At 39.8% G+C, this 17,908-nt stretch overlaps 2 protein-coding genes across 2 annotated transcripts; one reads left to right on the top strand and one right to left on the bottom strand.

The window, feature by feature from the left end:
- Window positions 1–514: 514 nt before the first annotated feature.
- Window positions 515–17,018, top strand: cfap206 (cilia and flagella associated protein 206). Its single transcript, XM_051876330.1, has 12 exons — window positions 515–692; window positions 771–854; window positions 6,940–7,030; window positions 7,315–7,503; window positions 10,969–11,127; window positions 11,216–11,430; window positions 12,545–12,664; window positions 14,103–14,298; window positions 14,888–15,028; window positions 15,116–15,309; window positions 16,499–16,642; window positions 16,757–17,018. The coding sequence occupies exons 1-12, from the start codon at window positions 585–587 to the stop codon at window positions 16,982–16,984; spliced, it is 1,869 nt and encodes a 622-aa protein (XP_051732290.1). The 5' UTR covers window positions 515–584; the 3' UTR covers window positions 16,985–17,018.
- On the bottom strand, window positions 3,445–6,668 carry LOC127502890 (52 kDa repressor of the inhibitor of the protein kinase-like). Its single transcript, XM_051876331.1, has 2 exons — window positions 4,113–6,668; window positions 3,445–3,967 (listed from the first exon to the last, which is right to left on the bottom strand). Exons 1-2 carry the CDS (start codon window positions 5,564–5,566, stop codon window positions 3,964–3,966), a joined length of 1,458 nt encoding a protein of 485 aa, XP_051732291.1. The 5' UTR covers window positions 5,567–6,668; the 3' UTR covers window positions 3,445–3,963.
- Window positions 17,019–17,908: the final 890 nt, after the last annotated feature.

Genomic DNA, 17,908 nt, shown 5'->3' on the forward strand with positions numbered 1-17,908 from the left:
TACAGCTTTTCGTCCCATCATCCCAGTTTACGATAAAGTTTATTCACACAATCTCTCTCTGAATGTTCAGTTACAGTGATTTATGGATACTGTTTTACAGCCCTTATCCAAGTAAACTGCTGCTCATTTCTAAATAACTCAATATCTGCTAATGTTTTTCATTAACGAGGGTCAGAGTTCATAGTGTGTTCACTGTGGCAGAAAAACAGCACTGGAGGAGGCAAATGTAAATAACATTGGAGAACATTTAGTGTTAAAGCACTCATTCACTCTTCAAACACTGTTATCTTTCAGCCAGCCGTTTCTCTTTCAGTGATATCACTGAGTAAATATCTGGAAGGTGTTTTCTCTCGATACTAAGCGTGTCTGTAATGTCATCTCCAGTATTGTTGTTTCAGTGCTCTATCTCCTGTAAACAGGCTCGTGCGGTTTGTTTGGTGCAGCAGCGCCTCCTCCGGCGCCTTTCAGAAGCGCAGCCGCACACTGTCAATCATCTCCATGACAACCACTCGACGCACAACACCAACACGAGATGTTGGGATGTTTACAAGTTAAAAACCCTGTAGATGTTATAGTTTAGAAACATGTCGAGTACACAGGCTGAAAGCGTTATTAGAAACATCATCCGTGAGATCGCGCAGACGTGTTTGAGCAGAGGACAGACTCTGTCGGAGACACTCATCGCGTTCATGGTGAGTGACTGTGATCAGACGAATAAAGCTGATGAATGTTGTAGTTCAGCTCAACATGTGGTGAAACTATGTGTCCAGGTCAAAGCTGTGGTTCTGGACCCCAGGAATCATTTTAATGTGGACAGGACTCTTACAAAGCAAGATGTGCAGAAACTCATAGAGGTAAACAAAGTTAGGGGAGAGTGGGGTAAGATGAGCCAGTGGGTAAGTTGACCCACCCCCTGTATCTTGGCAACCGTACCATTTTATTGTCATGTGGCCATATATTTTAGAACCACCCATAATTTCTGCCAGACTGTGAAAAGGAGAAGCACATTGGAAGTCGCTTATTTACTTTAAAAACTGGCTTGTCAAAGTAAAATTTTAACATAACAAATGTAACGGCTGTTTCATCAAAGCAAATTTGTCCAGGTCTAAAACTATTTATGATGCATATTGATGATTTAGCAACGTATAAAACCATGCAAGTCATTTAGCTAAATATTATTCTGAATTGGTAAGCTAGCTAGCTTTTCCTAAAATGGCAGCTATGGGGCAAAGTGAGCCAAATGCTGTGGGGTAAATTGAACCAGCGTTTTAACTTACCGGCTATGAATTTAAGTTAAAACTGGTGTCATTTCAATGTAATATTACGCAACTGGTTTAGTTTATCTTTATTTTCGAGTTTATTTGATAGGAATAGTGTACAAGTGCACCAAACCCTTCTCTGATGTGAACCATATGATGTTTAATCATATATCTTTCCACCTGTAGTCTCTAATGGCCTAACATGGTCAACATTGCAGAAAAACTACCATGTCAAGAACCTTTTGACTAAAATGTTTATTAGTTTCAGGGACATTTATTCATTCTTATTTAGTTTTTATTTAATTTTACTCAACAAACTGTTTAGTCTGCTTATGGGAAGGTCACAACTTTGATGTTCAACATATTGTTTCAGAAATGCAAACAATTAAAGATACTGAAATTTCAACTTCATTTGGTTGGTTTTATGTTTTTTAATTTAGCTTTAAAAAAAGAAATATTTGTGAAATATTTGTACAAAGAATATTTGTAAAAGGAAATTTGATTATTAAATTAGTTTTTAAAATAGGTACATTATCTTTAAAATTTCACATGGGTTTGATTCAGATTCAGTTAGATGATCAGTTTACACCCACCTACTGACTCGGCTCAACTTACCCCTAACCTGGGGTAAATTGAGCCAGAGGAACACTTTTTTATAAGAAGCCATATTTTTAGAACCCTTTGTCATAGAAGTATTCTGATCATTTAAAATGATAGGAAACATCCTGAAATTACTTTAAATACTTTCATTGTACTTCTGCCTCATTTTCCCTTATCTTGAGGACCACATAAGTAAAAAATGGCTCATCTTACCCCACCCTCCCCTATATGCCTATTTAAAAAATAGATCTATATTTTAAAATAATAAAACAATGCAAATATTACAAAAAAATGTGACATTAAAGGGATAGTTCACCCAAAAATGAAAAATATGCCATGGTTTACTCACCCTCAAGCCATCCTAGGTGTATATGACTATCTTCTCTCAGATGAACACAGTTGGAGTTAAATTAAAAAATATCCTGGCTCTTCTAAGCTTTATAATGGCAGTGAATGGGGGTCGAGATTTTGAAGCCTAAAAAAGTGCATCCATCCATCATAAAAGTAATCCATACGGCTCCAGGGGGTTAATAAAGGCCTTCTGAAGCAAAGCAATGCGTTTTTGTAACAATGTATAACTTTAAAACATATTTAAATCAGTTCTCATGCCACACGTCCATTTTCTCACGCAGTGAAAAAACCATCATGAAAATAAAACAACAAAAAACATTGTGGAGCAAAAAGGCCAATTCGCTGACAGACAAAACAGAGCAGGTTACTTCTGATATGGAACAAAGTCTCAGCTTTTAAATTCTGTCAATTTTATTAGGGAATTGAAACAATAAATGTGGTTTTGGCGCTCTTTGTGGCGTGACAGATCGCTGTACTGCCTCAGTTCAGGCGGCGTCTCTTCTTCTACTTCTAGCACGAAATAAACATGAATGAACATCAGAATGTATGTTAAAAGTGTTTTAACTGCGGAAATACGTCAGAGAAACAGCTTGGATATACAATGTCACGTATAACGTTACATTTACTTCAGGAAAGCCATTCAATAAAAACACAGTATTATATATTTATTATACTTTTACTAAAATATTATATTATTATAAAATAATAATATTGTATGCAATTGTTTACGAATCAGTTGATCATTTTAACCTTAGTATTAATGTACCAGCTGACAGGCTTCCCTGTAGATTTTTTTTTTCTTGAGAAGAATTAACATGTACTGTACGAGATATATATCCAAATAAATCAATATTGAATCTAGATCGGAATTGAATCATGAAATTTGTGTCAATACTAAAAACATTGTGCCAGTCACTGCACCAGGTAAACACTGTAACATGTTGTCAGTAAATCTAATGAAATTCTGTTCACAGTTACCAAGTGTTTGGACACTCACAGCACACTCACGCCCTCAAGTGGGAATAATTCTCACTGCAAGCTGAACTCAAAACTTGGCCTCTATTAAACTTTCACAATACATGGTGCTGGCAGGGCCGTAGCCAGGATTTTTAAAATACCGAGGTCATTTTTTCAAATTCCACCCCCCCCCCCCCCCCCCCCCATCCACACACACACACACACACACACACACACACACATACATACACTTACATATAAATACAAAAAAATACCATAGATTTGGAAGACACATTTATTTTCACAATTCTAAACTTGTGTAACAATGGCACCATAACTGACTGTGTTACTCAGCTACCTAATATTTACAGCCATATTTACATTGTAACTAACATAACACATGGCAATAGAAAGCCAACAACTGCTGTATTCTTTTAATATGAACCCTTAAAGTGTTGGCTTGGCATATATCAATGTGTCTGTGTGTGTTTGTGTGTTTTAGAAAGAGAGTGAGTGTGTGTGTGTGTGTATTAGGCCATTTGTGGGTGTATGTGGAGAGACATACAGTAGGCCTAGAGAGAGTGTGAACTGATGACTTGCAACCAACCTATTCTGTGTGTGTATGCCTCTGTGAAAGGTATGTTTTAATAAAGGCAAAGTGTGAGAGATTGTAAAATTTGTACAGTATATGCATGTGTCTGTAGTTGTGTGTCTATGTGTGTGAGAATAAGAGAGAGAATAATCTGGCCTCTTGTCTTGTGGTGGAGATCAATCCATCCATCCAGTGTTCACATCATTAACTGTAATGACATAATGAATAGAAAAAAAAACAATTAATATATCAGTATTCCTCCCCTTTCCTCCTATTAATACAGTACCAACTGTAGTACATGCAACACATGTCATAATAGTTAGTTCATATTGTTAGATTACACTAAGTCTCACCTCTTGTCAAAGCAAGTAACAATTCTCCTGTGGCCAGAAGCATCCCATCTCTGGAGCACTCGATGGGGGTCAATTTCAGTGTTCTGGTGGACATGCATGAGAGCTAGACTAGATAGCCTCTCATCACCCATGGTAGAGCGAAGCCATGTTTTGAGTCGACGTAATGCAGAAAAAGACCTTTCACATGAGCAAGTGGTGACTGGCAATGTCAAGAAAAGCAAAAGCATGCACTTAACATTTGGGTAAAACTCCAAAATTCCATTCTGCAATGTTTCCATTGCAGTAGCAGGGAGAGGCCCAGTGTGATTCTGGAATTGATGCTTCCATCTGTGTATTTCCTGCTCTGCAGTGTCAGGATAAGGCAAGTCCTCTTTATACCATGCCAACAGACGGTTCTCTCTTTCCTCACTGAGCTGTGGCAAAGCCTCGGGCACTAAGTAGGCTGCAAGCAGGGCTGGTTCAGTGGACTCTGCAAGCCGGGTTCTCAATTCGTTTGTAACATGATCGATGAAGGGAATGAATAAATTCAACCTGTAATGCTCTGCAATTGATTGGGCAGGTACATTGCCCCTGTGTTGCTGTTTCACCACTATTCTTTTCTTCACAGGTGTAACATCAATGGCGTTTGCCAGCTGCACTGCTTGTTGATATATTTTGCAGAATCTTTCCTCATCATTGCGAAGGCTCTCAATGACTTCTGCCACTTGTCTTCCTTCTTTGTAGGCACTTGAAAGGTCTACATTTGGTGACTGCAGTTTAAGGGTCAGTGGCCATATATATCCCAGAACATTTTGGGTTACAACTGATGTGATGATCGTGTCAAAGGATTCAATTGAGTTGCGCAACCTGCTGGCTTTTTCAGAGTTATGGGTGCAGTCACTTTCAATTTCTTGCAGTGCACTGTGAGTTGGCTCAAGCTTGGATATAAAGGCACTCACTGTTTTTATCCTGGACCCCCATCTAGTATCAGACATCAGTGGGATTCCTCTGGGTCCATCATCACTTCCCTGTTCTTGCAAAATGTCTTGCAGCTTGTGTTTCCTGGTGCCTGCTGAGAAAAACACAGCCACCTTCTCAATTAAGGTCATAGTGTTCCTCACTATTGGGACATCTGTACATCCATGGACCACAACAAGATTCAAGGCATGACTACGGCAATGAGTATAAAGGGCTCGTGGTTGAACCTCTTGGATTCTCTTCTGAACTCCACTCAGCCTTCCACTCATGTTGCTGGCACCATCATACCCTTGGCCACGCAGTAAAGAGACATGAAGCCCCCATTTGGATAACTGTTCAATGATGGCTTTTGTGATGGATTCAGAATCCTGCTTAAGAAGTGGACAGAATCCAAGAAAATCCTCGTGTATCTCAAAATTATCAGATTCAGATACATAACGAATGCAGATTGACATTTTAGTTTGATGCAATTTAGTTTGATGCAAGTTCTTCTTCATGTCTGCATTTCGCTCAAGACCACACTACGATGTATTAGCTTACGTGAAAAAACATACAATCAGCCTGCCGGCTTTCCAGACTCTCTGAATCTGTAGCCTAGGTAACGTGTCACGTGCCACTGCCTGCAAAGACAGATAGAGGCGGAGATTTCACTTGAGATTAGACGGAGAATGTGAATTTAATTGGGAGAAAATACATACGACATATAGATTCGGATTCTGTGTTTGGCATTGATCATCACTGCTGGATTTCAGCTTTGACTAATTTGAAATTTAGGGAAAAAATACCGAGGACATGACCTCGGTGTCCTCAATGGTAGATACGGCCATGGGTGCTGGTATAACTGTAAAGATTAAAAAAATATACAAAAATAAGGGATTTCATGACCTGTAATGACAAAAGTATGTTTAACAAAAACAAAAACAAAACAAACAAAAAACACCTTAATGAAGTAGGCGTAATTTTGTCGCATAATTTAGAGGAACAGCATTTTGATTTCAAGGATTGTACAATGTAGTGAGATTCGAGATTAGACACGAGCAGCCCTTTCCCATAATAAAACACATACTTCTGTCATTATAGGTAATGAAATACCTTGTTTATGTCTTATTTTTTAATCTTTACAATAATACCAACATCATGTAGTGTGAAACTGTAATTGTTTTCAGAATTGACAAATCTGTGGCCAATCGTTCACATCTGATGTACAAGTCACAACTTAACACAGGCACCAGTAAACACCATAAAGGGCAGTTACACTCAGTGTGGATGAATCACATTTGTGTCGAAGACTCAAACTCATGTGACGCAGGAACTCTTCCAAAGCAAAAAAGAACTCATTTTGACCCATTAATGCATCTTTAACTGACTGTAAAATGCGATCTCACTGTTTGAAGCGCCTGTCAGAGGAAATCAACACGTGCTGTTGTGAATAATTAAGCGAGACGTCTTCTCATTGGATAAGGACATGCAGCCTCATGAATAATTATGAGACGCTGATGAGTCATTGATGTACATTGACATGAAGACGCAATTAAAGCCAGAAGATGAAAATAGCACAAAAATTAACAATTTTTCTAGTGAAAGTAAAACTAATGGATGATAACATTATCTTCTACGCACATAACTCACATCTCAGAAAATTTAGTTCAGGGTTTCATGACCCTTTAAAAAAGTCACTTCCCTTAAAAAGCTTTTAATACGGCTTCAAACAAAAAAACGTCGAACTACAAGATGTTAAATCTGCTTCAAACATTCAGGTCAGGCTTTCTCAGGCCAACATCAAAGTTTGTCTTTTTAAACTTCATTATCTAGTTAATAAATAAAAGAGAAGTTTTTACAAGTGTAACGTGATTGTCTTTCATGTCTTCAGCTGTGTGTGGACAGACTCATGGACCAGACCAGTCCAACTCTACACACCATTAAGATGCAGGTTTACTTTGACATGAACTACACGTCTCGACGTAAGTGTAAAAACAAACAACAACAAAGGTAAAGCTGCCCACACAATCCAATGAGGGTCACGTCACAGTTCAGCTAGATGATATGGACCTGCACATGTCCAAACTGTGTATAGCAGAACTCACGTAGACAGGAGCAGCAGTCGTTTTACTACAACCAGATGCACATTTATTGTTATTTAGTGAAATTTTGCAGGCGAAATTCAGTCATTCCAGTAGGAATCTGCACTGTGCTTTAAAAGTATTCACGGCTGGATCTCGGTGCTGATTGGCTGGCTGTGTCTCAGGTGAGTTTCTGGAGATGCAGCAGAAGGTTCTGCAGTCTCGTCTGCTGTCTCTGAGCAGAGAGATCACTGACTGTCGGGCCAAGACCAGAGAGGACCTGCAGAGTCTGTACAGCAAGATAGTCAGCTACGTCATGCAGCGCTCCAACCTCGGATCAGCCACAGACATCAACGCCGTGAGAGAAACCACAGGTACAACACCCCGAATACAGCCAACTACGGCTTCACTACACACAAACTGATGCTCAACCGATAAGGGTTTCTCATCTGGATTTCAGCAGTGGCATTTAACGAAGTCACTCCTACTAGACACTTTGGTGGATTTAATTTTATATATAATATATACATTTTTCATTTGTAGTCTTTTAAAAAGGCATCTAAATTAATAAACTAAGTACAATGTAGTGTTGTCAAAAATATAGATTTTTCGATACATATTGACACTGAAATATCTGAAACGCTTCCAATACTCATTTTCTGCAGAATAGACACACGATTCCAGCTGCTCTCTCTCTCATCTCTCTGACAGAAACACAACCCACACAAACCCTCCTCCCCTCACTCACTCGTTTCATTTGCTCCGGATTAATATTGTTGGTGTTTCATGGCCTGAATTTTGGCGTGGGACTGCTCGTATTGCACATACAGTGGGTATGGAAAGTATTCAGACCCCCTTAAATTTTTCACTCTTTGCTATATTGCAGCCATTTGCTAAAATCATTTAAGTTCATTTTTTTTCCTCATTAATGTACACACAGCACCCCATATTGACAGAAAAACACAGAATTGTTGACATTTTTGCAGATTTATTAAAAAAGAAAAACTGAAATATCACATGGTATTAAGTATTCAGACCCTTTGCTCAGTATTTAGTAGAAGCACCCTTTTGATCTAATACAGCCATGAGTCTTTTTGGGAAAGATGCAACAAGTTTTTCACACCTGGATTTGGGGATCCTCTGCCATTCCTCCTTGCAGATCCTCTCCAGTTCTGTCAGGTTGGATGGTAAACGTTGGTGGACAGCCATTTTTAGGTCTCTCCAGAGATGCTCAATTGGGTTTAAGTCAGGGCTCTGGCTGGGCCATTCAAGAACAGTCACGGAGTTGTTGTGAAGCCACTCCTTCGTTATTTTAGCTGTGTGCTTAGGGTCATTGTCTTGTTGGAAGGTAAACCTTCGGCCCAGTCTGAGGTCCTGAGCACTCTGGAGAAGGTTTTCGTCCAGGATATCGCTGTACTTGGCCGCATTCATCTTTCCCTCGATTGCAACCAGTCGTCCTGTCCCTGCAGCTGAAAAACACCCCCACAGCATGATGCTGCCACCACCATGCTTCACTGTTGGGACTGTATTGGACAGGTGATGAGCAGTGCCTGGTTTTCTCCACACATACCGCTTAGAATTAAGGCCAAAAAGTTCTATCTTGGTCTCATCAGACCAGAGAATCTTATTTCTCACCATCTTGGAGTCCTTCAGGTGTTTTTTCATGTGTCTTGCACTGAGGAGAGGCTTCCGTCGGGCCACTCTGCCATAAAGCCCTGACTGGTGGAGGGCTGCAGTGATGGTTGACTTTCTACAACTTTCTCCCATCTCGCGACTGCATCTCTGGAGCTCAGCCACAGTGATCTTTGGGTTCTTCTTTACCTCTCTCACCAAGGCTCTTCTCCCCCGATAGCTCAGTTTGGCCGGACGGCCAGCTCTAGGAAGGGTTCTGGTCGTCCCAAACGTCTTCCATTTAAGGATTATGGAGGCCACTGTGCTCTTAGGAACCTTAAGTGCAGCAGAAATGTTTTTGTAACCTTGGCCAGATCTGTGCCTTGCCACAATTCTGTCTCTGAGCTCTTCAGGCAGTTCCTTTGACCTCATGATTCTCATTTGCTCTGACATGCACTGTGAGCTGTAAGGTCTTATATAGACAGGTGTGTGGCTTTCCTAATCAAGTCCAATCAGTATAATCAAACACAGCTGGACTCAAATGAAGGTGTAGAACCATCTCAAGGATGATCAGAAGAAATGGACAGCACCTGAGTTAAATATATGAGTGTCACAGCAAAGGGTCTGAATACTTAGGACCATGTGATATTTCAGTTTTTCTTTTTTAATAAATCTGCAAAAATGTCAACAATTCTGTGTTTTTCTGTCAATATGGGGTGCTGTGTGTACATTAATGAGGAAAAAAATGAGCTTAAATGATTTTAGCAAATGGCTGCAATATAACAAAGAGTGAAAAATTTAAGGGGGTCTGAATACTTTCCGTACCCACTGTAATTTTACTCATTCCTGCAGATTTTGTTCTCACACCCACATAAAGCCGCCTCTCAGTACTAAATTTAGTTGTTTTTCGCTGCTTATTGTGCTTAAACAGTCAAATACACACAAAATAATGTCAAAATGCCGGTCTTGGTGAGTATTCACGTAAACACAGTCAGTTCTGTTTGAAGTGAACGTAAACAGTTGAGAAAGAAAACTCATGTGTAACAGTATAATGGATCCGTGCGTCAGGTCTTAAAGTGACAGCAGCCTAATAAACCTGCTGCCAAATTATGGTATTATACTAAAAATATCTATATGGCAGCGTTTTCCCATAGTATCGATGTTAAAATTGTGGCCAATGAAAATGCTTAATGGTTAGTAACTTTGGAAAACCACTAGCCACAGTGACTGGTGAGCAAAAACGTTGATGTCAAGCCCTGTGTGTGTATATATATATATATATGTATATGGTAAAATTGAGTAAATACTCTACTCTATCCTAATTTTCTTTCTACTCTTGAGGAGATTGTACTCAAGCTAAAGCCCACAACCTCTCCTCAAGATATTGTTCTGACATATTTGTTAAAGCAAGTTATTGGATTGGTTTGTCCACTTATATTGTCTATAATTAATAAGAATTTGCTTTCGGGGACTGTTCCTGATTAATGTAAACATGCTGTAGTTCAGCCTCTTTTAAAAAACAAATTTGGATAAGAGTGTTAGCTGATTTTAGATCACTTTAGAAAATTCCATTCCTCTCCAATATCTTGGAGAAAACTGTTCTCATTCAATTACAGACATTTCTTGATGAAAATGATATCTGTGAAGTATTTCAATCAGGTTTTAAAACACATCATAGTACTGAATCAGCTTTGCTGAGAGTTTTTAATGATATTTATCTGGCAACCGATTCTGGTAATGGGACTGTACTTCAACTTTTACATCTTACAGCAGTGTTCAATACAGTTAATCATCATATTCTTATCTCTCGTCTGGAAACATGTGGGTATCAACACCCCAATCATGTGGAATCCTTCAAGGATCTATTTTAGTACCTATTTTCTTTCCTCTTTATATGCTCCCTTTAGGAATGATTTTGGGTAAATATGGCATGTCATTTCATTGTTACGCCGATGATACCCAATTGTATTCATCTGTGAATAATGAATACTACTTAGTTTATCTCAGTAATTCTGCTGTTACACAACACATTTGCTTGAGTAATTAGTCATGTCTGACTGCTGTTAGAGTATTTCTACAGTTTGTTTCTGATCTTGTGTGCATTAGGTGACAGTATATGATCACTGCGCAACATCAACCACAAAATACTGAATGCTACTTTAAGATAACAGCATTACGTTGTCCTGCAGCTCTGTAATGTGTCTGTATGTGACGTGTGTTTGTTGCAGCGGCTCTGCAGAGCGTCTTTCCACAGTCACAGCTGGCGACCTTCATGTCTCTGCTGAAACAAGACAAGGAGAAGCAGCTGACTCAACTGTCTCTGATCGTCAGCGGCATACGCCTCTTCAACAAGGACAGCAACAAAGGAGGAGAGGGCATCCAGAACTGTACGTGTCTCTGACTGCTGGTTTCATGACTGCAGGGTGTAACGGCGGCATCAGTGGTCACTTCTCCATGTGTGTTTCCCACCTGCAGTGCCGGCCATCCTGAACGAGGCGGTGCCAGCCGCAGTGGCAGATATAGAGAGTGAACTGGCAGGAGCTCAGCGGTTGGCCTGGCAGTACACAGCCCTGCTGGAGAAGATCTCTGAGCAGGACACGAGGCAACCCGAGTACCCCGTCTACCCAGATCTGCTCAAACAGGCTCTGTATAACACGCGACAACACGAGGCCTTCCTCAAATTCATACTGGTGGGTTTCACAGTGCACTTTATTTATGAAAATATTGATGTGCAACACGTGTTCACGAGAGCATCACGAGGTGTTTTGTGTTCACGCGAGAGCTGACGTTGTTGCGTGATCACGCTTTGGATAATATTATTTTGTAAATAAAGTGGAAACCAGTATTTCCACTTGCCATTGTGCAGCGTTTACTACAGTAAAGTTGAGCAAGTGGATCAGGCAGTCCGAGCTGCTGTGATTGAGTGGAGGCGGAGACTAATTTGCATATTCATGGCTCTGCGTATACTAAATGAAGCAAGGCTGTAGAGTTACATTCGAGCTATTTTAAGGCATGAAGAAATTATTTTCACAGGAAAAAACTTTTAAAATATGTCATTTTGATGATCAAAGATGAGTTAGGGATAAAATTATTGACTGCAGGGAGACTTTAAAATGCTGCACAGGCAGAACAAGTGCTTTTGAAACACAGCTATCATGTCTGATGATTATGGAAGCTTGTTTCTACCACAGAATAAAAAAAAAAAAAAAGATAATTGCAATTTTTTTTTCTTCAAATTGTGAGATATAACCTCGCAATTCTGAGAAATAAGTTGCAGTTCTGAGAAATAATGTCAGAGTTGTGATATAAACTTGCAATTCTGACTTTTTTTTCAAGAATTGTGAGATACAAACTCAACTGCAAGTAGAATTGCGAGATTGAAACTTGCATTTTGAGGAAAAAAAAGTCGGCTGACAATTTGGACTTTTTTCTTGCAATTTTTTTCTTTCTTTATAAAGTCTGAAATGGGAAAGTTTGAACTCGCAATTGCGAAAATAAAATTAAGAATTGTGAGATTTTTGTTGTTATTGTTGTTATTTTTTTATTCCATGGTTTTCCATAGATTTTAGCTGGTTTTATATGGTTTCTAGCTGGTCAAAACTTGTTTTGTTGATACTTAATCAAGCTGGTTAATTTGTTGCAACCAGCCATGTTAATCCAGTTTATTACCTGGATCTCTGGAATATGTGATTCTCATTGGTCATTTGTAGTATGTTACTGTGTGATACTAACCCTTCTGATCTGCTTTTCTCTGAGAAATTAATATATAACAATATAATCCTTTGGTGTTTATGCTTACATCAGGCGGACATCATCCTGTGTGCAAAGGAAGTGACGCGGTTGCAGTCTGATCTGGTGACTCGAATGACGCTCTTGAGGGAGACGGTGCACACTAATACTACAGTGCCTACATCACACGTGTTTGTGAGTGATTTCTGTCATGGTTTGCTCATCTGTTTGTGTTGAATGATCTCTGATAGTTCACAATTTCTCAAATTAATTTAGATTAGCATTTGACATTATTATTCCAAAGTGTCTTTACAAAGAACAAACCCCCAGTGAACAGGATAAATGCATCAATGGCAAAGAGAAACTATATTCAAATCAGAAATATCAGAATGTGTAGATCCTGCATAAAAAATACAACGTACAACATGTTGAACGATGTTCACTAACCCTTGCAAAGTTTTTCTATTACACTGGTGTTTATTCTCTGTAGCAGTGTGAAATATTCACTCAGTTCCCTGATTGCTCCGATTCGATTTCAGCGAGTGAACAAATTTATACTCACGTGTGTTATGTATTATGTACATTATTGTCTCTGACAGACAGCAAGTTGGAGCCGCTCATGCCGCCATTTTCTCCCTCTTCTCGTAAAATTGATGACATGGTCAAATCTTTTGAAAATTAAGTTAATTTTTTCTTACCAGGGAAAGAGTGGTTTTGATGCACAAAGTTGTTTTATCGTCTCTTAAAACAAAAATCTTTTATTTAAACCCATGGAAATGCTGAATTCGGACTTAAAGGATTTTCCTGATAATTTCCTCACCCCCATGTCATCCAAGATGTTCATGTCTTTCTTTCTTCAGTGGAAAAGAAATGAAGGTTTTTGAGGAAAACATTCCAGGATTTTTCTCCATATAGTGGACTTCACTGGGGTTCAACAGGGTTGAAGGTCCAAATGTCAGTTTCAGTGCAGCTTCAAAGAGCTCTACATGATCCCAGACGAGGAATAAGAGTCTTATCTAGAGAAACCATCGGACATTTACTAAAAAAAAAAAAAATATATACTTTTTAACCACAAATGCTCGTCTTGCACTGCTCTGTGATGCTCCATGCATTACGTAATCATGTTGGAAAGGTCACGCGTGATGTAGGTGGAAGTACCGCGGTAGGGTCATTTTCTCCTCCAACTTCAAAATTATCCGACATCGTTGTTTTACCTTTTTTTGTAAAGGCCATTTGACTTAGTCTTTGTACGTTCTCTTTGTAAACACTGGATCGGTACTTACGTCACGCGTGACCTTTCCAACGTGATTACGTAATGCATGGAGCATCACAGAGCAGTGCAAGACGAGCATTTGTGGTTAAAAAGTATATAATTTTTTTTTTTTTTTAGAAAATGGCCGATGGTTTCTCTAGATAAGACTCTTATTCCTTGTCTGGGATCATGTAGAGCTCTTTGAAGCTGCACTGAAACTGACATTTGGACCTTTCAATGAGAATATAGAGTCATACCTGTACATTTGAAAAAGTTCTACTACTGGTCCATTACAGAAAGTTTCTGTTTTTTTTTTCAGTAGAATAGTGCCACACTTGTGATCACATGTATATTTATTATAGGCGTCACCCTTTTTGTCAGCCCCATTTCACAGCAGTGGCTACGCTCTGGGCGGGGCTGGAAGGTGAGATGCTGCTACTGAGCATGCTCACTAACGTGGTGCCCGGTCTGAGAGCCTTCCTGTCAGCGCAGTCTCTGCTGAGCCCAGAGCAGCTGGAGCTGATGCTACACGGACTGCAGGTCCCGACGGACACGGACAGATCCTCTGTGACAGCAGGTGTGACACACAACCAGACGCTAATGCCTGCTGACCTTTACTGTCTCCCAGCAGGAGTTCTTCTCTATATCAGTGTCAGTGTTTCTGAACTCCCTGAAACGCCTCCATCTTGAGTTTTCTTCACAATATTCCTCATTTAAATAATTCATACGCAGAATAAAGGGGCGGGGCCTGGTTGAGTTAGTTAGTAGTGTGTTGAAACTGGCGGTTATGGTAAGGGGCGGGACATTTCCCAAACACCAATCACAACACACTGCTCCAGCCGACCAATCAGAGCACATTGTGCTTTTCAGAAGGAGGGGCTTCATAGAGACAGGAACTAAACAGAGCGTTACTGACAGACTGGGAAGAGAGGAGCTGAACAATGGAGAATATGAGGAAAATAATCAACATTCAATCTAGTAGAGCCCAAAAACTACATCAAGACTTTGTAAAAGAGCATAATAGGTCCTCTTTAATAGTAATAAATAATGTCACAGCTCATTTCTTTTGATGTTGGGGTGAAATATGACGTGGACGTGTGTGTATGAGATTCACCCAGTTAAACAGTAGAATCGTTTTATCCTATACACGTGTTTTTATATTTCAGAAGAGCGCATCGTTGAATCAGAGATGAGATCATGTGAGTGGTGTTTTCCTGAGAGCACAACTAACTTTGAGCATGTGCCGCTGCAGTATAAGGGCTTCTGTGGATTCACCCTCGTAAAGAAGAACGGCCTTTTACTGCCAGGTACAAACACTGAATCTAGGTGCTCTGACCGACGCACTTGATAAACAGAAATCACTAAAGTACCTGTACACGATTTCTCGGTCTCAGGTAATCCAAACATTGGCGTCCTAAAGCACAAGGAGAAATACTATGCTTTTAGCTCCAGGAGCGCTGCGTATGAGTTCGCCTCTCGAGCAGATGAATTCACCGCTGCTGTGGTAGAGCTGGCGAAGAGAACGCCCGAGCTCATCCAGCTGCTCCAGCTGCATCAGGAGTTTGCCAGCGTGACTCCATACTCTGAGGTACCGGCGTCACATCGGCCCTCTGCTCTACAGCAGGTGTTCTGATTGGTCATGGACAACAGGGAAAATATGACACATGCAAACATTAAAAGGCAGTTATGACAGTAATATATGATAAAAACACTTCCCATGTTTTGTTGTTGATGTCAAAGGTTGTGTGTCAAAAGTCGTTAGTAGATGCAAGATGAAAGAAACATGGACAGGTTTAGTGACATGTCAAAAACCATCCACAAAACTACACTAGATAAAAGATAATACAACCTAGATGACATTTGACACAGTTCACATGCAGCCAGAACAAACTGTTACTCAAAATAAATAATAGTAAAAGAAATACAGTTTAATTATTTAAAGGGTTAGTTCACCCAAAAATTTAATTTCTGTCATTAATTACTCTCCCTCATGTCGTTCCACACCCATAAGACCTTCATTCATCTTCAGAACACAAATTAAGATATTTTTGATGAAATCTGATATGACTTGTCCGTAGACAGCAATATAATCAACACTTTCAAGGTCCAGAAAGGAACTAAAGACATCATTAAAATAGTCATGTGACTGCAGTGGTTCAACCTTAATGTTATGAAGAGACGAGAATACTTTTTGTGCGCAAAAACAAAACAAAAATAACCACTTTATTCAACAATCTCTTCTCTTCTGTGTCATTCTCATTCGTTGTTTACGTCCAGCACTTCCAGGTTCTTCGTCAGAACGCCGACTCATTATTGGCCGGCTCCTGCGTCAGCATCACACACATGCGTCGTGCTGATCACGTGATCAGCTTTGGCCAATACTGAGCCGGTGTTCGGACGTAAACACGGAAGCTTCACTGTGTGTCACCTGCGTAAGATAATGACAGAGAAGAGAAGAGATTGTTGAAGAAAGTGGTTATTTTTGTTTTGTTTTTGCGCACAAAAAGTATTCTTGTCTCTTCATAACATTAAGGTTGAACCACTGCAGTCACATGACTGTTTTAACGATGTCTTTAGTACCTTTCTGGACCTTGAAAGTGTTGATTATATTGCTATAGTCATACACCTCTCGGATTTCATCAAAAATATCTTAATTTGTGTTATGAAGATGAACGAAGGTCTTACAGGTGTGGAACGACATGAGTGTGAGTAATTAATGACAGAAACTTCATTTTTGGCTGAACTAACCCTCTAACTGTGCTGTGCTCGTGTCTCAGATGCAGTCAGGACAGAAGCTGCTGGTGAAAGCCATCTCTAAAAGTGACTCCAGCACACAAACGGAGATTCACCCTCTGGAGACCAACATCGTAAAGTCTTATGAGTGGAACGAGTGGGAGCTCAGAAGAAAAGCCATCAAACTGGTGAGAACACACAGCCCAACCCAAACCAACCACACACATGACCTCAGTCCAGACAGACAGCTAGAGAAATGTCGGTCATGAGGGAATTGAACCAGAAACGTCTCTCTATCTTAGGCAAATCTACGGAATAAAGTGACGCGCTCAATGCAGACCGATTTGAGCCACATGAGACGACACAACAGCACGCAGACGTTCCTCCCTAAAGACGCCGGCAGCCAGACGAAGAGAGACGGAGAGAGTAATGTACCCAAACCACAGGTGTATCTGTGTGGGCTGAGAGGAGGGACGAGCGCAGACACCCACATGACCAAGGTGGATCTGACCAGAGCTGTTGATGAATGATGTACACACTCAATAAACTCTTCCTCAATCATCATTGGTTTCTGTCCTTTGTACACATGATTCTCCTGATACACTAGTGTCTGGATGTTTCAAATTAAGTAGTCATGACCACTATGAGAAAGAGATAAATGCCTCTGTAATGACTGTCATATTTGAAGATACAAACCCCATTTCCAGAAGAGTTGGGACATTTTGTAAAACACAATAAAAACCACAATCTGTGATTTGTTAATTCTTTTGAACCTTTTTTTTTAACTGACAAAAGTACAAAGACCAACATAATTGTATTTTGTGAATATAAACAAATTTTAATTTTGATGGCTGCAACACACTCCAAAAAAGTTGGGACAGAGGCAAAATAAAAGTGTAAGGATTATAAAATACCCAAGTTAAACTGTTTTTAAACAGTCCACAGTTAGCAGGTGAATTGGTAATATGTGAGGATATCATGTTTGGGTATAAAAGAGATTCTCAGTCTTTGCAAGAAAAGATGGGTCAAGGCTCTTAAATACAGCCACATGGACTCAGGAGTACTTTGGAAAACAGTTGTCACTTAACAGTCTAACGCTGCATCAAGAAATGCAACTCAAATCTGTTACACAAGGAGAAAGCTACACATCGATTCAATGCAGAAATGCTGCTGAGTTCTCTGGGCCCGAGCTTATCTCAGGTGGTCTAAAAGACAGTGGAAATGTGTGCTGTGGTCAGATGAGTCGATGTTTCAGCTTGTTTTTGGAAAAAAAGGACATTGAGTTCTCAGTCCCAAAGACGAAAGGGACCATACAGACTTTCATCAGTGACAGGTGCAAAAGAAAACATCATGGTATGGAGGTGCATCAGTGAAAACGGCATGGGTGACTCACATTTGTGTGAAGATACCATTGATATGGAGGCATATATTGGGATTGTACAGAGATATAAACT

The sequence above is a fragment of the Ctenopharyngodon idella genome, chromosome 20 (assembly GCF_019924925.1).
Source record: "Ctenopharyngodon idella isolate HZGC_01 chromosome 20, HZGC01, whole genome shotgun sequence".
NCBI lineage: Eukaryota > Metazoa > Chordata > Actinopteri > Cypriniformes > Xenocyprididae > Ctenopharyngodon > Ctenopharyngodon idella.

Bases quoted from the DNA above. Each gene is read 5' to 3' on its own strand.
- cfap206 (XM_051876330.1), top strand. From the start codon at position 585: ATGTCGAGTACACAGGCTGAAAGCGTTATTAGAAACATCATCCGTGAG. The intron at 693-770 runs GTGAGTGACTGT...CTATGTGTCCAG, and splicing joins AGACACTCATCGCGTTCATG to GTCAAAGCTGTGGTTCTGGA. The intron at 7,031-7,314 runs GTAAGTGTAAAA...GCTGTGTCTCAG, and splicing joins CATGAACTACACGTCTCGAC to GTGAGTTTCTGGAGATGCAG.
- LOC127502890 (XM_051876331.1), bottom strand. From the start codon at position 5,566: ATGAAGAAGAACTTGCATCAAACTAAATTGCATCAAACTAAAATGTCA.